Here is a 21,376-nt window from a genome sequence, read left to right on the forward strand (position 1 = left end):
TACAAGGTCCTACATTTGGATATCAAATTCGTATTCTACTCCCAAATACCTTTATTTGAGCCATATATTGCGATGGTTACTAAAAAATTGCTGTTTGTGGAGTATTTTGGGAAAGGGGTAGACCCCCAGAAAATGGGTATCAATTCTTGCTCTACCCCCCAAATACCTTTCATTTAAGCTCCACATTGACATGGTCGGTAAATATGCCCGATTTAGGGGTGTTTTGGAGATTGGGGTGGTCTCCCAAACACTAAGCCCGGAAAATATATCAACAACGTGCTCTATTCTCATATATCTATATATCATTTATTTAACCTCCATATTGCCATTGCCCTCAAAATTGGATATCAAATTCGTTTTCTAATCTCATTTAAACTCCTTATTGCAAAAGTCAGCAAAAATGCCAGGTTTGGGGTATTGGCCCTATAAACTATTAATATTTAGTTTAACTCTCTTTAAGACCCAAATTGTCTTGGTGAGCAAATATGTCCTATTTGGGGGTTGTTATGGTGGTGGGACGTCTGCTAAACAGTTGGCCCCAAATGTTGATATCAGATACGTGGTCTACTCCCACATACCTTTAATTTGAGTCCCATGTTTCCATGGTCGGCAAAAATAACCGGCTTGGGGGGTGGTTTGGGGGATGGGCGGCCACTCAGTGTGGCCTTGAAAATATATATCGCATTCGTGTTCCACTTTAAAAACCCTCTTATTTGAGACTCATATTGCAATAATCAGAAAAAATTACTATTTGGGTGGTGTTGTAGGGGTGAGGTGGCCCCATAGACACTTATCCCGAATATTGATATCAAATTCGTGCTTTACTCCCAAAGACCTTTCATTTGAGCCCCATATTGCTATGGTCGTAAATTTGTCCCCTTTGGGCGATGTTTTTGGTGATCCCAAACACTTGATCCCATATTTGGATACCAGATTCGTATTCTACATTCAAATGTCTTTTATTTAAGCCCCATATTCCCATGGTCAGTAAATAAGTCCTATTTGGGGGTGTTTTAGGAGGGTGGACACCCAGAAACGTGGTCCCACATTTGGATATCAGATTCGTATTCTACTCGCAAATACCTTTCATTTGAGTCCCATATTGCTATGGCCGGTAAATTTGTCCGACTTAGGGGTGTTTTGGGGCTTGGGGTGGTCCTCCTAGCACTTGGTCCGACAATTGGATATCAGATACGTTTTATTATCCTAAATACCTTTCAGGTGGACGACCACTGTCCTGCCCATGATATTAAAATCGTTCTGGGAGATTTTAATTCGAAGATTGGGAAGGAAAACATATTTGGCCGGAAAATGTAGCCTCCGATAACGGGTTGAGGCTAATAGATTTTGCCGCAGCAAAAAACATGGTAGTAAGCAGTACCAGATTTCAACATAAAAAAATTCACAAAGCGACATGGCGGTTACCCAATCAAAACACGAGAAACCAAATTGATCACGATGTAAAAGATGGAAGGCATTCATCCAGCGTGTTAGGTTTACGATCGATCCGTGGATCAAATAAAGATTCGGATCATAACCTTTTTGCAGCAAAGGTTACCCGATCAAAACACGAGAAACCAAATTGATCACGATGTAAAAGATGGAAGGCATTCATTCAGCGTGTTAGGTTTACGATCGATCCGTGGATCAAATAAAGATTCGGATCATAACCTTTTTGCAGCAAAGGTTCGCCCCCGTTTGAGTATGGCGAGAAAAGTACGATCTGACACTGCATAGAAGCTTCACATTGAAAAACTGCATACACAATAGATGGCAATGGCATACTCCAATCGACTGACTCAACTGCTTTATGAAAGCACTCCTTATTCCGATGAAATAACGCCGTAGTAGCAATCCATAGCCCACTTCATGAAAATGCCGCAAAATCAGTACTTGAGTACCGGAAGCCTCCTCCAAGAAACCCATGGCATGACCAAGATTGTCGAGATGCTACTGAAGCCAAAAATGCGGCATACAGAGCAACCCTGCAATCAGTAGCAATTCGCCAGATGAAGGAGAAGTATCGGGGCGAAAAGGGGAGAGGAGAAACGTCTATTCCGCCGAAAGAAAAAGAAAATGGAAAGACGTGAGATGAGATGTACAGGAGTCAGAATGAAATCCGGAAGTTCTGCAGGCACATCCCACTGCAGATACTATAAAGGAAATCTGGTAACTGATGCAGATATTATGCTGAGGATATGGAAAGAACATTTTACCCAGCTGATAGTGTCCTACGATGGCGGCGGAGAGGATACCGCAGAACCCTGATTATGGTAAAGAATGTTAATCTCCTAGTCAAAATGAAGTCCAAGTAGCTGTGACGCGACTGAAAAACAACAAGGCTGTAGGAGTCGATGGGTTGCCCGCTGAACTATTTAAGACCGGAGGCGACACGCTGATAAGGTGTATGCATCAGCTTGTCTGCGCGATCTGGTTAAAAGAACGCCAACTCGATGATTAGAACCTCAGCATACTATGTTCCGTACACAAGAAAGGAGACAAGACGAAATGTTCCAACTACAGAGGAATAAGCCTCCTCCCCATCGCATACAAGATACTTTCGAGCGTATTGTGTGAATGAAACCAAAAGTTAATGAGATAATTGGGCCCTATCACTGCGGCTTTAGACATGGTAAATTCACCAGAGACCAGAAATTCATTTTATTATTAGCATCCCGCTAATTTGGACAACGGCAACACGAATTTGAAGTTCGTTTTTGGGGCAAAAGCTCCATGTTGCATGAAGCTATAAAAACATACATTTTCATTTGTAGTTCCAAGAAAAAATTCAACCATACCTATTATGCCACCCCGATTAATTACAGCACATACATATGTAATTTATTAGCCAAAAATGATTAATTTCGGCCTAAATAATAAATCAATGTTTGTCGCCATCTTGTATTCTACACAACTATTTTTCAGTGGAGACATAAATCTCTTGGCTGCAACCGAAAATTTCGCTAGAGGTGCATACTCAGCTTTAAACGAAAATTTCTTTTTGCTTTGTGTAACAGGGTGACATTGTATGCATTGGGAATTTTTTTGGTTTCATTGAAAGAAAACTAATGCTGTGAAATGAATTTATTTGTACATGATAATGGTTAATTTGGATAAATTCGTACTTTATCAGGAAAAAAGTATGGCCAAAAGAATATAGCTGGAAAATTTTCGATAATCGCAACATTCGATTTTTTTGATATTTCTAGTTTCTAATATCGATATTATCGTTCATTTCGCATCACCTATATTTCAAAAGAATGAGAGAAATCCTAGGAGGGCCCAGGAAACTTTGCCTCTAAAATGGACTTAAGATTCGTGTTCCCGGGGTCAAAATTAGAATTGGTGCAAAAAATTAAAAAAATCGGGTGTGCGCCTAATAAAGTCAGTTTTCCCCAAGGTTTGTTTTGCTATGTATTGAATCTTTGAACAAAATATCTCAAATTTTAGATATGCGGCTTTTGTGTGAATTATTGTCACCTGACCACCTCATCGTTGCCATCAATTTTAATGATGATGAGCCCCTTCAACGTACCAACCCACTACATTTCGCGAGAGAGAGAGTGAGAGAGCATACAAAGTAGTCAGAAACATCCAAACATAATTAAGTTAGCGCATAGCCACATCGTCATTACTGGTTCAAATGGCGCTACTTCAGAGAGTAAAGAGCAAGTCTGACCAAGTTCGTGTTGTTAAATCCGCTATTGAAAATTCAGTTTGGTTTTGAATGTCCGACGGAGAGTTTGTTTTTCGGGAAAATTTCGGACAACAACAACAACAAATACACTCAACTGTTGTGAGAGCAAAACACACATAGATTGTGGATTTGTGAAAGAAGAAAATTAGAAATACTACAACAACAATTGCATACAGTGTTAGTTTGTTAATTACATCATTTATATAATTTTCATTAAATCTATAACAAAAGCAAACGGCGACGTAAATTTCATAATCATATCGCGAAAGTTAATAAAGTTTTCGTGGTGTGAGCGCATTTTCAATCTCTTGGATTCTTATCTGACATGGTGGCCGGGAAAGTGAAGCGACAATGAACAAAATAAGACGGGAAAAATCTCTATACGGTTCAAGTGAAAAATAAGAAAAAAAAAGGAATGCATTGAAAACTTCTTATACACACACTTTACAAAATAGGGTGTCTTCTTTCCACCAACAATAAAGACCACGACTACGGACAGACGAACGGTCGCTTCTTCATTTCTTTGTACGATTTGGTCGTGGTGGTGTGTGGTGCTTGATGTTGATGCACCCAAGTGAGTGAGTGCTGGTATTGGTAGTAGTAGTGTATCATCATCAATCCCTGGTGGCGGCGGCTGGCAAGTGTATACGCGCGCCTTATAAACGAGAAAACACAAAACACAGCAGTGTCTACTACACACCAATTCGAATCATCTTCTCTAGCTGCTTGGTGTTGTGCTTATAGTTTGTTATTGTGGTCGTTCTGTATTCCAAGCAAGTATACCTACAAAAACACATCCATAGTATAATTTTATTAGTACTTCGCCTTTCGCTCGTCGTGGACACAATCAAAATCCAATTCATCCCAAAATTCCAAGATTCCTCTGCTGTTGTTCTGTCGCATTCGGTTGTATCGGTTTTCTTATAAGCGCCGGTTGATTACTGTTTTGCTAGTTATGATAACAACAAGATAATAAAAAATAAAATCATTACATTTTTAATGATCATTTCGAGAAATCTATAATTATCGCAAAACCATTTAAGTCATTATTGTGTCTCTGAAGAAAGAAGAAAAAAGCGTTGGCATTCTCTGCGTGTGTGCATTATAAAAAGAGTTCGTATGCATGTGTTTGTGCTTCATTTGGTGAGAGAATGAATACATACAAAATTATTGTATCTGTTTTTCTCTCCCTCTCCAAGTCATTTGGCCATTTTGCTTTCCATCGATGTGAAATTAGACTTTTTTTGAAAAAATTAGTAGCCTTTGATTAAAATGTAAATAGATATTTGTCATTTGAAGTTACAAAAGATAGTTCTGTAATTGGTAGCCTCTGCTTTTTGACCATTCTGACAAAATTTCATTGCCATCCAGATGTGCTCTCTCGGAAGTTTACCGTTTGTTTTACCGATAATTACATTGTCAATCACTTGTTGTGTGTACTTCATTAATTTCTTTGAAGAAAAAATCATCATCATTATCGGCGGATCATCATGAAAAATTGTTTTTCTTTCATCCACTTTGCCTCGTTTGTAAAAAAACAACACACACGAGAACTCATTAATGACATACCCCCTAATGATAATTACGTAGTTTTGCGTATTTTGTTTTGGTCGTCAAATTTCACTGCTACACTTCAAATAATAATCGTCAACCAAAATTTCCGGTATTATTGCTAGTAGAAGACTTTAACTTTAATTACAAAAGGTTAGTTGTTGTTGTTGTAACAGTGTTGTACAGGTTCGTATCTTAGTAACACCATATAATTCTTAATCTGTACAATCTCCCCTCAAACTATTTCAACATTAAGGCCGGTACTATATTCGTTTTTTCCAGGGGAAAACACATGTTTTTCACCATTACTTTTCTGAAACACTACAAAAATCTCAATGAGCTCTTAAAACATATAGCGGTACAAAAGATATTTAGGCGGTTGTTTTTTAACTTTATTCCTCTTCCGTTATTGGTCTTGTATTTTTAAGAGGTAATGGCTCGAAGTAATTTTTTTTGTAGAAGTCATACAAACTGTTCGAGCATCTCAAATACCAGACAAGTATGATTTTTGAGCTGAAAGCACGATTATTAACGTGTAAATTATAAATTAAAATGTGAAAAAATTTTAAAATCCTAACCAATCATTTGACGTTCTAGTGGGATTTGGATACAACTCTGGAATTGGACAATTCCATCAGCTGGGCAAGTGAGCTAACCTTCTTTAGTGAACCCTGGCAGACCTCTTATATTTTATGACGCTAAGTTGTGTGAATAGAAGATGAGAAAAGGAAGAAGATTATTTTGTTGGAACTGCTTGCAATAGTGTGGATCATTTTTGCTTTTGTCAATATCGTAATAATCTAAGACAACACCTAAAAAGTTTGGCCCAATAAACCATGAACTTGCGATCAAACTCTGTTTATAATCTGTGGTTAAAAAGTATTTCATCCCATATTTGAGTGATTCATCCTAATCAACTGCATTGTATGGGAGGCCAAAAGAAACGTTTGACGTCAAAAACTTAATTTTAATTTTTTAAACTAATTCTGTTTTCTTGTGAACGATTTCAATGAACTCACTCTTACCAAGTATATCGTATTCTAGTGTTTTGAATATCAGTATTTTGAACGTTCAACTACTAATTAAATTTAATAGGTATAGATATGACCTTTATTTACAACTGGAGTAGCTATATTATATATATTACAAAAAATATGACCTATACTAAAAAGTTCTGTGTGAACATGGGGCATCAACACGCTCGGTCCATCTAACTCTATCGTTAGTCAAAGCCATGGGTTGATTACAATATTTCTTTCTTTCTTTAATTGGCTATGACAGAATATTTCTTCCACTAGCCGAACGTAGAATAGCGTTCCAAGCGCCTCGATCTTCTGCGCTCATTCTAAAATCTCTGACACCAAGTTTCGAGGTGTCTCCCACAACTTTAAGTCAATTCAATCAAGATCAAGTCAAGATGATTACAATATATGTGGGTTTATTCCAAGTTTCTTTTCGTACAGCGGATCCATGCAGTCCTTGTGGATTTCAATCTAAAACTTTTGATATATGATCGTGCGGTCGGAGGAGGACCCAACCAAGTCCATTTTCTCTCCCTTATTGCTACATCGAAAGGGGAAATGTTTGTTCTCATTTGCAATTCTTCATTTGAAATACGGTTTTATCCGAAAGTTCGAAGTAGTTGCCATAGGCAGCGATTTATAAAAACTTGACAATTTATACGCAAAAAGACATTTCTTTAACAAATTTGGATGTTGGCAACTCAACTGAAGTTTGGTTTTTTTGCTATACTTTTTTCTGAATAGAAGCAATTAACAATTGCAAATTTTAACCATTAATATTTTATTAAGAAACAGCGCGGTACAACATAAGTTTAAGAGGTGTCATCTTTATATTATCGAGTCCGAAAGGTTTGCCGCAAACCGACCCCACTCTAGTAGAGAAGTTGACATTGCTGATTACCTATGGTAAACTCCTCACAATCCCATGGCAGCCGGTTGTACGTACCTGATTGACCCGTTGAGATCCTTCATCGGCAAGGGCTGCCCCGTCATCGTACAACATACTGTTACAACAACAACAACCTCACAAGCAAAAATAAAATTGATGTTCTCGCCGTCAGCAGCAATTAACAATTGTTCTTTAACCGAACAATGTTCTGTACATATCGCAAAAAAAAAAACAATATCAAAAGCTTTTTTCTGAAGGTTCAGGATATGCCACTCACATGGGTCATCTGGCGTCGGTACAGCACGAAAGTATAGTAAAATACCTCGATTTATTTCCAAATATTTTAGTCATGTGGCGGACATGATTAACTCTGCGTCATGAGGGCCACCACCACTACTATGTTACAAAACTTGTTATTTCATATAAAATAAAGCTAAAAAATACAATCGCTAGACTAGAACACACCTTACCGGTGTCTAAAATACTATTATGAACAATGTTTCTCTGATCTTCTATGAATAACCAACTACATCCAATAATACTCATTTGCACATCTCTTATTTATGTAGCATAATGCATAGGTTAGGTTAGGTTGAAGGACATGCAGTTGCCAACCGCTTCACTCAAAGACCTCTGGTCCACTGCGTTCCTCCTAGAAAGAAATGAATTAGGAGAGAAGAGAGAGAGACGAAAGCCATTAGAAAATATAAATAAGATATAAAAAGGCGGCATAGAGACCGAAAGAAGTTTCGCCGACTAGAGGGCCGCCCAGTCAGCCATACCAGACCCTTGCAGAAGCCCAGAATGACTCTGGAGTCGAACGACTGTAGAGAGCTCAGTTTTAAACCATAACCCTACGCCATCTCCCCGTCATCGTGGGACACATGCACAGCAGATGCCCAACCGTCTCCAACTCCTCCTTATCTCGGGGATTCGGAGCAAAAATTGGGGAGGAATTTTCGGCTCAAAATTTTGTTGTTGTTGTAGCAGTGTTTTGTGTTCTATCTTTCGTCTGCTTGATTCTGTTAAGTGCCCAGATCCATGAACTCTGAGCCTACGATGAAGTGCGTCCAAAGGGATCTGGGTGTGAGACTAGTGGGTCTGTTAACAGGTGATGTGTGTCGTGAGGGCACTGGTCACAATCGTCCTGCACGTGCAATGGGAGGCGGTCGTTCTCCAAACACCAAATTCAACCGGTAGCTATTCACCGCATCTGCTTCCGGGTCTGCATGAATGTTGTCTAGGCCTGCTTGATACGCCGCTTGAATTAGAGGTTCTCTCTTGTTGCGCTGGACCTCAGCTCTAGATAGTCTATATCTACCTTACGGCTTCTGGGCGGTAAATACCTATCCATAAAATAATGACTTGGATGGTCCCAGAAGGTATTGCTTAAACAGCATGCAGTTTTGACTTCGCGCGGGTAAGATCTTTGTCTCCTGATGGAGGTGGTCCACGTGAGAACTGTGAAGACAGCCCGTCGCAGTTCGAAGGGCGGCATTCTGATAGACCTGTATATTATTCCACTGCGTGTCACAAAGCTGACCACACGGGACCACACTGGCTTTGCATAACTTACCACAGACCGGCCAATTGATTTTTACGTTGTGGTAAAGGTTTCTTTGTCAGCACCCAAAGTGTTGCCGGCAAGTGACTTGAGGACCTTGTTTCTACTTTTGACTTTATCGCAAATTGCTGTGGCATGTGAGGAGAATTTGTAAGAGCTGTCAAATGTGACACCACGTATTTTGGGACATTTGATGGTCGGAATTGTCACTCCTTAGACTACCACTTTTAGCTCCCTGCCCACCTCAAGCGTGTATGTAGTGAATGTGGCTAATATCTTCAAATTTCTTGCAGCGAAATAAAGGACAAGTTCATTGGGGTAGATTTTTAACCTATTGCAGATGTCATAAATGGGTGGTGAGCCTGATGCCATGATCGTACAATTGTCCGCTTATGAAAGGATCTCTATACCGCCTGGAGGCGTGGAATCGAGGATAGGTAGCGGCGGTTAAACGGAGATATAACCCCCCTTGGGGACTCCCAGTGTTTCGTTTTCTTATCCTTAAATTCCAAAAAAAATCTGGCGACCACACAGATAATTTGCAACCCAGCGTTTCAGTCCTGACTGGAGGGACGTTTTGGCGATGTCCTCAAAGAGTTTGACATGGCTGACCGTGTCGAATGCCTTCGATAGGTCGAGTGCTACAAGGACCGTCCTATCACATGGCCTGGGCTGATTGAAGCCACAGACAATAGTGAAAATTTTTTTGCTCTATAATGATGTCATCCATATTAATCTGACCGGTTTGTGGCCGGAGAAAACAAAGTCTTATTAAACTAAAGCTTATCGAAGAGTATAAAAAATACCTTCGGGTTATGGCAAGGCTCATCAAGTCGTGCCAGGTTCTGGGCCATAGGTATGTAACGAGAATAAGATTGCCGATAACCTAGCTGGGAGCAGTGAGCGCTTTCCCCTTTTGTGTTTGAAGCACCATTTGCCTATGGCCAAGTTTTCTGATTGCTGGTCAAAACCTGGCAACCTGGCGTAAATGAACCAAATCAAAAACTTAAGACCTAGAGTTTGTAAGAAAATATACCTACCTACAGCACCAACATAAATATCAATTGCGCATTGCACAATGAAAATCGTTTTCGAATCGAATATTGTTTTGAGCTTATTTAATTTTCTATTTATCATGAGATCCGCATGTGCTTCATATCCTTCTTTAGTTCAAGCTTCGTATTTATAATTGTAAAAATGTGACATGAATAAGGGTTAAAAGGTAATTTCTTGGCTTTTTATTAAGATATGACAACAAAGTCCTCGGATAGTTTTGCGTCACTGGGACATTTGACCACAAGGCCACGGGATTTCGCGATTTCAGCAAGGGACTAAAATGTTTTGTATCTTACTTTTATTTAAATCAGCTTTACTTGCTTTTAGTTAATTTAAATTGTTCCGATTACATTTGCAGGAAAATGAACTATATTTAATAAAGCAACGGGTAGTCTCTAATACAAAATCTATGTATTACGAGGGAAGCAACAAGGACGTCTTCAGAGAGTTGAATTGACCATTGTGATACCCATGTGAAATGCCTGTGAGTAGCAAAATGCATATTTATTGTTGGGAGTACATTTCAAAAGTTTTGTTCTTTTTGGAATTTCAGTATGAAAAATTCAATAAAAAGCGTAGACAATGGGAGGATAATGGTGTATTAGAGTTAATTAAATTATGGAAAGTTTGTGCATATGAACTGCGCACAATTAAACGCAATGGCCATCTCTATGTGGCTATGGCAAAACAATTGACCGGACTTGGAGTACCCGTTACAGCATTAGAAGTCCACTTTAAAGTAAATAATTTAACACAGCGATATCGACAGGAACAGAAAACATTTGAGGCAACTGGCATTATAAGCACATGGAAATTTTATAATCAGGTGGATGATGTTTTTAAGAGCTTGGGACAAACCGGCTACACAAAGTGAGTTATTGTGTTTGGAGAATATCACTTGTACAATTTAGTTTTTACGCATAATCGTTTTATTTTTTGTTTTTATTTTTGAAGAGATAAACGTATTATGACACCAGCATCGAATGCAAGCAGCTTACCTTCTTCATCTGAGTCACCAGTTTGGAAAAATCAAATGTCTCAACAGGAGTTCAATAGTAATAATTCCGAAGGTTTTTACAAGTAAGTAATATAGTACATAATATTATTGATTACAAATTTTTGTTTCCAAAAACGAGAAAGCAAACGACGTGAAGAAAAAATAAGAATTGTGTATGTTAAATACTTGTAATGGGTTCCAGATACCCTAGGTTTTTCATAAAAAGGTGTCAACGGTGGTAGTTATAAGAATTTCGGCCATGTAAAAGTTGTCTACTTACGTTAGGGTTGTTGCTCCTCGTTACACATCGGATTCGGCCAAAAAAGTCCCTTATCATTGAGAATATTGAGCCATGAATCAGATGGCAATCATTGATATGGTAGAAGTATCCTCAATGTTCCTCAATAAGATGTGTTTTGGGAAATTTTGCATGTTCTACACCGAGCATTTAATGGTTCGACCGAATAAATGTCTTCCTAATCCTCAGTAATCCTCAGATGTCTTCATATCCAAGTGTCTAGTGTAATGTTAAAATTTTAACATTGTAGTTTACAGTTGGTGACCCGCACAGGAGTTTATGGTCATATGGTCACAAAAAGATTTACCATCTCATTTATCTCCATTAATCTGACTAAACTTTTACGTTTTATATTGGATTTCAGGCTCGTGTATGTTGTACAAAAGTAATAGATTGTAGTACTTTGTGGCCATATGCATGTCCGCCTATTACGCTGAACACTAAGTTTTGAATTCTGGCAGGAACATGAAACAAAATTGCAATTTTTCGTTTTTTTTTATAAATCTATTTCCTGCCAAATTAACTGTTTTCTTATTAAAGGTAAATTTTTGAACATATTTTGTTGTTGTTATTATCGAAATTCCGTCTCTAGTCCATCAAATGTTGACCGTATTGTTGTCTTTACAGAATTTTAATTAAAATTTGTTGTTTTGCAAAATTTTGTCCTAAAAGATGTTATTGCCAGCCTTCACTCTCTTATTTTATCGGAGCCGTATACTGGCACGGTCAGGAAATAAGTTCTGTTTGGGGGTTGCTGGTATGGCATTTCAGATATTTCGCCCCAATGTGGATATCATATTGGTGCTCTACTCAAAAATACGTTTCATTTGAGCATTATATTGTTATAATCGGTTAATATGTCCGGTATGGGTGTATTTTTTGGGGTGAGGCGAACCCCCGTATATTAAATTCGTGCTCTAATCTCTAATACCTTATATTGTCATTATTGGTTTATATTTCCATTTGGCGGGTTTTGGAGTTAGGGCTATCCTCCTAGAACACCACACCCTAAATAGGAATACAAAATTTTTTATTTTCAGTTATTATAAACAAACTAAATTTCGTTTATATCGCCAAACTCATCTCCGAGATCTGACGTTTTTGACAAAAGGGTAAGGGGAGGGCCCGCCCCGATAAAGTTTGAATGTTAGATCTACTTCATTCTCTTGGTTTTGGTGGTGGACTGGAGTAGCCCAACGCCTTGCCCCTAAAGAGGAAACACTTGGCCACAAAACAGGTGTCAGATTGGAGCCCCATAGTCCACAAATATGTCCAGTTTGAGGGGAATGTAGCGTTGTTCGGTCCCCCCGACGCTAAGACTTAAAAGACAGCAGATGTGTACTCAACTTCCAAACCGCTTCCATTTGATACCCATACTGTCCCAATCGGCAAATATGTCCTGTTGAGCGGTTTTGGTGAATGGGGGCGAGGATCGCCTTAAACAACAAGAAACAAACTTTTATATCAGCTTTTTTCTATGCTTTTAAGTACCTTTCAGTTGATATCCATATTGTCCCTATCGGTAAATATGTCCTGTTTGGGGGTTTTGGGGGTTGGGAGACCCCTCAAACACCAAGGAATAAATTTTTATGACAAATTTGTACTCTACCTTAAAATACCTTTCATTTGATACCCTTATTGCCCAAAGCGGTAAAAGTGTACTGTTGGGTGGTGTTTTTGGGGATGGGGGAACCTCTCGATACTGTGGGCGACATTTTAATGCTAAGTTCGTACTCTACTCTTAAATACCGTTGATTTGATACCCATATTGTCCCAATCGGTAAACATGTCCGTTCGGACGGGGCGTCCCCCCAGGTTATTTGACCCAAAAGGTGGCATGCAAAATTTCGTTAAAATGAGTGTACCCATCTCCGAGATCTGGCGTTTTTGAAAATTGGGGTATGTTTAAACCTTATCAAAAATTCTAAAGCTGATGGTTCAACACGTTCCGAGCCATTTGCGTCCTTCGGATTGTCATAATTTTATTTGCTTGACATCTTTGTTATCTACTTTTGAATAGATTTCGGCTAGTGTCTCATTATATGCAAAAAAATTCAAATGGCCGTTTTTTCCCGAGCACTAGTAGTTGCGCGAGCCGGTAAACAGTTTGGTTGTCAGAGATAGTTTCTACTCCCAAATACCTCCCATTTGCATCCCATATTGCCCCCATAGTCCTATTAGACCTTTTTTGTATTGGGACGATTCGCAGGGCAATTATTTCTAAATTTGGGTATCAGATTGAACTCTAATCCCAAAAACCTTTTTTAATTCCCTTATTGTCCTGCTCTGCATATATGTCTGCAAATGGGCTTTTTGCGATGCCCGGCCCTTGGACTCTTTTTGCTAAAGAAATTTCATTGACATCCCACATAGCACTTGTTGGATTAGCCATTCTTTCTCTACTCTTATTGACTATTTATTTAAGTCCCACCCATATCTATACTATACCCGTCAATTCCTTTTTTAACACCCTTTTGCTCCCAGTTACTTGAGTCCAATTTTTTGGACCAGATTCCCAAATACTCATATTTTCCCGATTGATAAACATGTCCATTTGGGTGGGGTTGTGTGATAGGTCGTTTCCCCCATGTTGCTTGCTTCCAAATTTGGATGTCGGAATCGTATTTAAAAAAGTAAGGATTGCTCAGATATCAACAAATTATATGGCCTATGATTCATTCCGTCTACACAATCTGCAAAAATGTCGAGAAAAAAGTTTGGTTGCAAAAAGTTTAAGAAAATCGTTTCAGCCTTTCCCAAGTCTTTGTAAAACTGTATAATTTTGATATAGTCCACGTTTTCACGCGTTTTTTATAATAGTTAAGGTGAATATAATTTCTGGTCATTATTTTGTTTTGTTGATCTTTTTCGCCACCACCTTGTAATGGAGAAAACGAATTTTAATGTACCTAACGTTTATTGAAAATTAAACTCCTTATTCGATTCTTTTTTTTAGATCGGAATATGGAATGCATCGGCATTTTATTGATCATTCACAGGCGCAGGCTAATGGTGGCGCTGGGGGCGCTACCGGTAGTGCTGATGTCAACTTTATGGCCAATACAGCTGCTGCTGCGGCGGCTGTGGCTGCTGCCTCACGTCTCAATGAAACAAATCAAATGGATCAATTAAATGCGGCTGCTTCGGCAGCATCTGCAAATAACACCACAAATGGCGGTGTCCTCAACTACAATAAAATTAAAAAGTCACCCGATGACTATGACAAGTTTGTCGATATTGTCAAAAATATTGTTGATTCACACAAAAGCACCCCGGATAAGGTGGACACATTTGGTGACTTCATTAAATCCTACATACGGCGTTGGCCCGATCGCATTCAGGATGAAGCTATCAATCACATCACAAACTACATAATTGTTAAGAATATGGAACATACCATGCACGCAAGCATTGATGGCGTTAATAATCGACAATAATACAAAAGTGAACCTAGAAACTAGGTTCACGTATATAAACAACAACAACAGCCACACTGCAGCAACACATACATCTAAAACTACAACTAATAAATGTTACTTAAAATAAGTTATACCTTTTAGTTCTCAACTTACCTTATCATTAGACATTGTCTTCGTTTAGTTAGCTCGTACTTCAACCGTATGTGTAATTCAAATAAGTTTTCTTTTTAAATATTTTAAGTAAATATTTTTTAAAATTGTCCTAGAGTGTTTGTTATAAGTACAACTATTAACTCTTCATATAATAAACTATGGTATTTAATAATAATAATATTTTTATTTAAATATAATTTACTGCTTTAAGCTAAATTAAATTTTATTTTTATTTTCTTTTATACGTTTTAAGTTTAGAAGTTGCACTTAATATATATATATATATATATATATATATATATATATATATACAAATATATATGCTTGTATTTTATTTAGATTAACAAAATAAAAGAAACCCCGATTGAAATCAAATTACATATACTTAATGCAAACAGAAAATATATATAATTAATTTTTTCTATTGATGTAAACATGTTTCCTTACAAGAAATCCATTAAAAATCAATAAAAATACATGATAAAATGTATTTTCAATACAAAAATCAAACATTTTCCTCTTTTGGGTGCATTTAATCGCTGGCGGACGAACCCAAAAAAAGGTAGAATTCGCTTCTCTGGCATGATACCGCACTGTATGCCAAATATCGGAAACGAAGCTCATTTCGTAAAATTTTGCATAAACAACTTTCTTACAGATAGAATTAGAGTTCTGTTCTTTAGTACAAGTAGAAAGCTATATTAAGATCTAACGGATAGCTGACACGAAGTTTTACCCATTCAAACGGTCACATTTTTTTGTGTAAAAATGTTTTTTGATGATTCCAAAATCCATTCACTTTTGCGATATGACCTGCTCTAAGTCGGTCAAAAAACGAAGTGCCAGACTGGACGTAATCTGCGGGTATTTTGGCCCATTTTCGTGGAATTCATACAGCTTGCAACTGATTTTTTACGGACATGGATCAATAGTCAAGGAATGTTTTGAATTGGTAAGACTTTGTGTTAGCATCCTCGTATTTAGTTAGCACAGATTTTACTAATTTTTTACTTTTTATAAAAACGAACTTATGGTAGGGGTTAGAGCTCCGAAATTTTGAATATAGCTTTATTGGGTGACTGAATCGGATTTCCTCAAATAAAAGCTATTAGTGAGTTAAGTATGAATCTGAACTTGGGAGCAAGTCTCAGGTGTTGACGCACCTCCAAAATCGTATGAACCCAGAAGTAAATTTATCAAACCAATGCAGGACTCAAAAAAGGGGTTTTGTTGTTGTTGTAGCAGTGTTATACACTGAGGCAGCAGCCCTTGCAGATGAAGGAATTTATCGGTTTAATCCGGTATGTACAACCGGCTTCCGTGGAATTTGTAAGTAGAGTGCGAATCCGACGCCAAATTCTGGATCCGCTTCGTTAGGGGATAGTTTCCCAGCACTCGTAGATATATACTTCGGGAAGTGGTCTAGGCGAAAATTCGCGTAAGACAGCAGTAGCTCTTTTCAGCATAAGATACAAGTTACCTACAGTGGCACATACAGTGAGGAGTTATGTCCTCAAAACGAATCTTCTGGAAGAGTATTCCGCGAATGTTGTCGTTGAGCAGTGTGTTTTATACTGAGGCGGCAGCCCTTGCCGATGAAGGATTCCATCGGGTCAATCCTGTATGTACAATCAGCTGCCGTGAATCTTCCATATGATTTGCTTACGAGTAATTCAGAATAGTCTTAGAAGATCCTAGAAGAGTAGCAAATGAATGTTTTGGAAGATTTACAAAACACTCTTTTAGAAGAGTTGAAAATTACTCACCTGGACGAGTAACAAAAAAGTGTTTTGGAATATTTATTAAATTTTGTTTTAAAACAGTTGCGCGTTATGACTTAATGACTTCCGTTAAAAATTTCGTCATAGCTTTAGCTGTGCGGGAACTAAAAAAAATTTGCAAATTTGCACAAATTTTTACTGGAAGTCGTTCGATTGCTCTATTTGACAGCAGAAGAGAGCGCAGAGAGGTAAAATTTTGACAGTTCAAAAATAGAGAACTTGAAAATTTTCACTGGGACTTTTTTTGCCAGCAGAATTTTGTAAAGGTCAGCTGTTTTATGAAAAGCAGCCGTTACATGAAAATACAAAAGCTAATACCAAAATGGATCAAAAAAGCAGAGGTAAGTAAAAAATAAAAATATTGTTTAATGGTAATTTTTAAATTTGTTTCATATTTATTTACTTTTAATGAAGATTCAAGGCAGCAGCCGGTGTTTAGGTACAGTTCAAGTGTCCGTAGCCGCTACATGATCAAATCGAAAGCTCCCTTATCCTCACATCAGTGGTCGTAGCGATATGTCAAGCCACAATATCTAGAAGCATTATATTGTTAGACCAAGGTTTCTTTGTCAGCAAGGGACTTGAGAACGTTGCAATACATGCTGTTGCTCGGCGAATGGAAATTGTCCAACGAGAGGATCGGGAGAAGTAATCCCTCATGCGTCTTGGCTACTGATGAGAGAAGGGAGATCGGTCTGTTCGATTCTCCCACTCTAGTGTCCTTTCCAGGTTTCAGTAGCGGGATCACAATACCAACATTGGGCACTATAATAGTGTTCAGACAGGCTGAGGACAGTTGTAAGGTACTCGACTCCAGGCATATCCGAATCTTAAGCATTAGTGTAGAGATCCCATCTGGGACTAGCACCTTGCGCGACTTGGCGCCTCGGATGACATTCGTTGCTTCCTGCACGGTAATTTGTTATGGCTGTTTTCCCAAGCAAGCAAATAAAAAACCAACCAAAACAAAGATCAGCTGTTTTTTTGCAAATTTTCGCTGGAAGTCGTTCGCGTACTTTTGCTTGAGATTATTTTTAAAGAGAATAAAATAGCTTTTACTCTCATGCAAATTTTTGCTGGAAAAGTACGCGAACAGACCTTTTAAGTTTGCGAATGGAATTATCATGGTTGAATTAAGAAGGTTGTCTGTCAAATTTCTGGACTCTTCCTAATTGACATTCTAGTTTTTATACGCATTATCATGTGTAGCAGCCACAAGATCAAAAGATTTATGATATAAACGCGTAAATTATAAATATTATATATACAAACTGCTTGTTTTTTCTAATAAACCCACAATTTAGGTTCAAAAAAGTGTAAAACTGCAATTTTTTAATTGCGGTGTGATGCTTACATTTTGCAATTTTTCCATTAAATAAAAAATATGCCTTTAAACTTGTTGCTATAAATTGTGCCGAAAAATAAAGAAAATTTTTATATATATAGTTTTACAAACTTTTTCAACACAATTGATCTTTATTTCGTAATATTTTGCAAAATAATACTGTTTCTGAAGGAAAACAAAGATTAATTGATAAAAATGCTGCATTCGACAGGCCAACTAGCATGAATCTAAATTGGTCATTTTCACGATATTAGGAAGACCAAGGAGTTTGTAAATCTCGTGTAATTCCTAAAATCTTCAGAGCCAACCTTCTTAATTCAACCATGGGAATTTGTAACTAGCGAATCAGATGTTAATATTCTTGGCGTTACGTTGCAAACACGACTAACCTTTTAAAAACGAGTTGTTGCCACAGTTCTAAATTTTCTGACGTTTAGCTCTAACAATCTCTGACACATATGTGTCTTACTAAATAAATATAAATTTGCAAAGAAAACAAAATGGTAGTGTCCAATTATGATGGTAAATACTTAAAAGAATGGTAGAATGATATTATGAAAGCTAATGTTTTATACATTTTTCACTAGCACTACGCAAACAGGCTCGTTTATTGGAAAATGAAATCGATCTTAAGTTGGTGGCTTTTAGCAAAATAGGAGGTAGCTCCAGTTCATCAATTGGTCATAGTAGTTCAAATGCCGATACATCACCTTTGTTAGGGGAACACCTATTCGATTCGCTGTCAGAAGAAATTGCCCAGATGTTGGATAAGGTATTAAGACTTTGTTTAACATTTTTACAACTAATCCAAGTTTTTATTAGCTTTCATCTATCAACGAGTCTATGACTGAATTACCCACAACAGGTGCTGCTGCTATGCATACGTTACAACGTCACCGAGAAATTCTGCAGGGATATCGGCAAGAATTCAATAAAATCAGCGCCAATCATACAATGCGCTTAGAACGTGAAGAGCTTTTAAGGGGTTCCGGCTTAAACAGTCCATCAATATCTGGCCTAAGTAGACGAGATATGTATTTAAAAGAAAGTTCTCACATAAATAGGTACGAAAAATTCCATCCAGATCGCAGCGTAACTGACACGAAATGTAACTAATTCATGATCTACGATCAAAATGTTTGGTTGCCCACGTCCCGAAGTAGCTTTCGATATGTTTTCTCGATACTATTCGGCAGTTACTTTGACAACAGGCTCGAGAAAACGATTGGAGTGCAGTCATGGGGGGTCACAGCTACTCGCAACCATAACTTAAGGCGAAAAATTACTTCGGGTGGCCGGTCGTTTGAATCAAAAAAATATTTTCACAAAAAAATTGACCTTTGAGTTGGTAACAATTCGTGTCAGCTACCCTGTATTCTTGTGGATTCTTGGTATTTACAATATATTTTTTGCAGTTCCAATACCTTGGTAAATGATCAGATTAACATAGCTATTGAGACGAGGGAGCACTTGCTATCACAAAGGCATGCTTTCAAACGTATGCAAACGCGTTTTAATGACATTTCAAATCGTTTTCCTTTAATATCGAGGTGAGCCCTACCTGGAGTTTTATTTCCTATTAAATACATTTATTTAAATTGACTTGTATTCCTCTGTCAGCCTAATTCAACGCATCAACATTAAAAAGAAACGTGATGCATTAATATTGGGTGCTGTTATTGGCGTTTGTGTAATATTGTTGTTAATATACGCTTTTAATTAGCGACATATGCGATTTCCTGTGTAATTAATCAAAAAAACTTTTTAAAACTTTAAAATAATGACGGACTATCCCTTTAAAATTAAGCCATTAGTATAATGACTGCAAAAGTGTATAAGTACGAAAGATGTAGAAACAATAATATATTCTTTATTTACGTAAAACGACATTATATTTTTAATAAATGAGTTAAATCATAATAAAGATATGAGAAAAATCAATTACAAATTTTATTTAAAAAAATCCTGGCACGTTATAACTATAAGCACCACGCAGGCTGGAACTTTGAGCTCCGATCTGTGTAGTGTTCATCACTGTCACGTCACTGCCACAGGTTGCGGATACTAGAATGCTCCATAAGGAGTAGGCTACTGAGAGAACGAGCTGCACCGGCTCATGTATTAATACTGAGTGTATGATGCTCTCTTTGACAAGGCGAGTCATTGGCGCCTTTAAATAACCAATGGGGATCATGTTCCCGCGGTGGTCGGTCCTTTGGTCCGAAACGAGCTTGCTAACCTATAAGAGTGGCTACAACAACGTATCAAAAATATGTAGCATTGTAAATGAAAGTATGGCTGCTGTAGTGTTGGCAGAGATGTGCACTTGCATCATATCTCACTCACACACTACTGAATCTCGCTGATGAGCACATTAAAACACGTAGCGTTGTCTCACTCACACACTTAGACTTTGTTGTTGTTGTAACAACATTTTCCTGTGGAGGTGGCGATCTTCGTCAAGCTCCTGTAGGTTTGCAAGCTCGTTTCGATCCAAAGGTTATTTGTTATTTAAAGGCGCCAATAACTCACCTTGTCATATCGAGTATCATAGGCACTCAGTATTTGTACATGAGACGGGACCGCCCGGTCTCTCACTGACTCTTTCCGCTCGATACCGCTGATTGTCCATGATTGACCTTGCAGCTACTATGTATGGAGCCTTCCACTATTCGCAACCAGTGGACGTGCCCGGTAGCACGCAGCCAAGCTTCTCGTGACAGCAATGAACACCACACAGATCGGACCTCAATGGTCCAGCACATTTAGCACACATTTAATGGTTGGTACCACGATATATTATGTCATGGCTGGTACTATGTTCGTTTTTCACCGTTGAAAATCCATGTTTTTCGCGATTACTTTTCTTTCTACCCAACTAACAAAGATAAAATAACAGTATTATTAAAATTTTAACACACGTAATGAGGAAATGCCCTACTGAAGAAATCAGACCTAAAAAAAAGTTATTGACGAAAAATATCACGAAAAGCGAATATAGTACCAGCCTTAAGTTGGCATATCTTGTTCAAATTTCACTTAAAATGCATATACAGCATGTCCTCTTCACAATAAAAAAAAATAAGGTAAATAAGATAGATTAAGCACTATCCAGAAAAAAATTTGAAAATCGGATCACAAACGAAGATTTGGCAGCCCCAACAAATTTTCAAAATACCAAGGTGATTAATTTTGGAGGCCATCCAAAAGGTGGCCCGACAACCTAGGGTCTTAACATTTTGCACAAGTTCTCTCTAGCACCTCAGCCAAAAATACTTATATGATATTTTTCAATGGAAGACAAAGATGTGTGTTTTCTGGACCAAGTACCTGAGTGGCATTCTTAACCAGAAACTGAGCAACAGAAGAAACTTCGAGGAAAGGGTAGCAGTAGAGCAAGTCGGGGGCTTTGGTCGTGCGTTTCTAAATCTTTTTGGGCAAGTCTCTGTTCTGATAAACAACAACCACAAATCATATGGCGCAATCTGCCATCTTGTCATCAACCTGATCGTACTTTTGCCAACACACTCAAAGAAATTTGTATGCGTGTGCGTACATAAGCAGAGAATATGCGATACATAAGATAACAACAAAGAGAATGCAA

At 37.9% G+C, this 21,376-nt stretch overlaps 2 protein-coding genes and 1 long non-coding RNA gene across 6 annotated transcripts; 2 read left to right on the forward strand and 1 right to left on the reverse strand.

Moving 5' to 3' along the window:
• Positions 1-3,710: 3,710 nt before the first annotated feature.
• Positions 3,711-14,844, forward strand: LOC106087934 (uncharacterized). Of its 4 annotated transcripts, none has more exons than XM_013253152.2 (5): positions 3,711-3,874; positions 10,138-10,263; positions 10,333-10,649; positions 10,734-10,859; positions 14,031-14,844. In XM_013253152.2, the coding sequence occupies exons 2-5, from the start codon at positions 10,258-10,260 to the stop codon at positions 14,509-14,511; spliced, it is 930 nt and encodes a 309-aa protein (XP_013108606.1). In that variant the 5' UTR covers positions 3,711-3,874; positions 10,138-10,257; the 3' UTR covers positions 14,512-14,844. The 4 variants fall into 4 exon arrangements, with proteins under 4 accessions (XP_013108606.1, XP_013108608.1, XP_013108607.1 ...); XM_013253154.2 differs by lacking the exon at positions 3,711-3,874 and adding an exon at positions 3,893-4,271; XM_013253153.2 differs by lacking the exon at positions 3,711-3,874 and adding an exon at positions 4,522-4,840.
• A 480-nt stretch (positions 14,845-15,324) lies between these two features.
• LOC106087927 (uncharacterized) lies at positions 15,325-17,460 on the reverse strand. Its single transcript, XR_001221360.2, has 3 exons — positions 16,831-17,460; positions 16,413-16,738; positions 15,325-16,340 (listed from the first exon to the last, which is right to left on the reverse strand). It is a non-coding gene; the product is annotated as an uncharacterized LOC106087927 (long non-coding RNA).
• A 724-nt stretch (positions 17,461-18,184) lies between these two features.
• On the forward strand, positions 18,185-19,713 carry LOC106087923 (Golgi SNAP receptor complex member 1). The gene is made up of 5 exons (XM_013253142.2): positions 18,185-18,294; positions 18,360-18,544; positions 18,595-18,836; positions 19,188-19,322; positions 19,393-19,713. The coding sequence occupies exons 1-5, from the start codon at positions 18,273-18,275 to the stop codon at positions 19,493-19,495; spliced, it is 687 nt and encodes a 228-aa protein (XP_013108596.2). The 5' UTR covers positions 18,185-18,272; the 3' UTR covers positions 19,496-19,713.
• The last annotated feature ends 1,663 nt before the right edge of the window (positions 19,714-21,376 follow it).

Source organism: Stomoxys calcitrans, chromosome 2 (assembly GCF_963082655.1).
Source record: "Stomoxys calcitrans chromosome 2, idStoCalc2.1, whole genome shotgun sequence".
Classification (NCBI taxonomy): Eukaryota; Metazoa; Arthropoda; class Insecta; order Diptera; family Muscidae; genus Stomoxys; species Stomoxys calcitrans.

Bases quoted from the DNA above. Each gene is read 5' to 3' on its own strand.
- LOC106087934 (XM_013253152.2), top strand. The intron at 10,650-10,733 runs GTGAGTTATTGT...TTATTTTTGAAG, and splicing joins GGACAAACCGGCTACACAAA to AGATAAACGTATTATGACAC. The intron at 10,860-14,030 runs GTAAGTAATATA...TCTTTTTTTTAG, and splicing joins AATTCCGAAGGTTTTTACAA to ATCGGAATATGGAATGCATC.
- LOC106087923 (XM_013253142.2), top strand. From the start codon at position 18,273: ATGGTAGTGTCCAATTATGATG. The intron at 18,837-19,187 runs GTACGAAAAATT...TATTTTTTGCAG, and splicing joins GAAAGTTCTCACATAAATAG to TTCCAATACCTTGGTAAATG. The intron at 19,323-19,392 runs GTGAGCCCTACC...TTCCTCTGTCAG, and splicing joins CGTTTTCCTTTAATATCGAG to CCTAATTCAACGCATCAACA.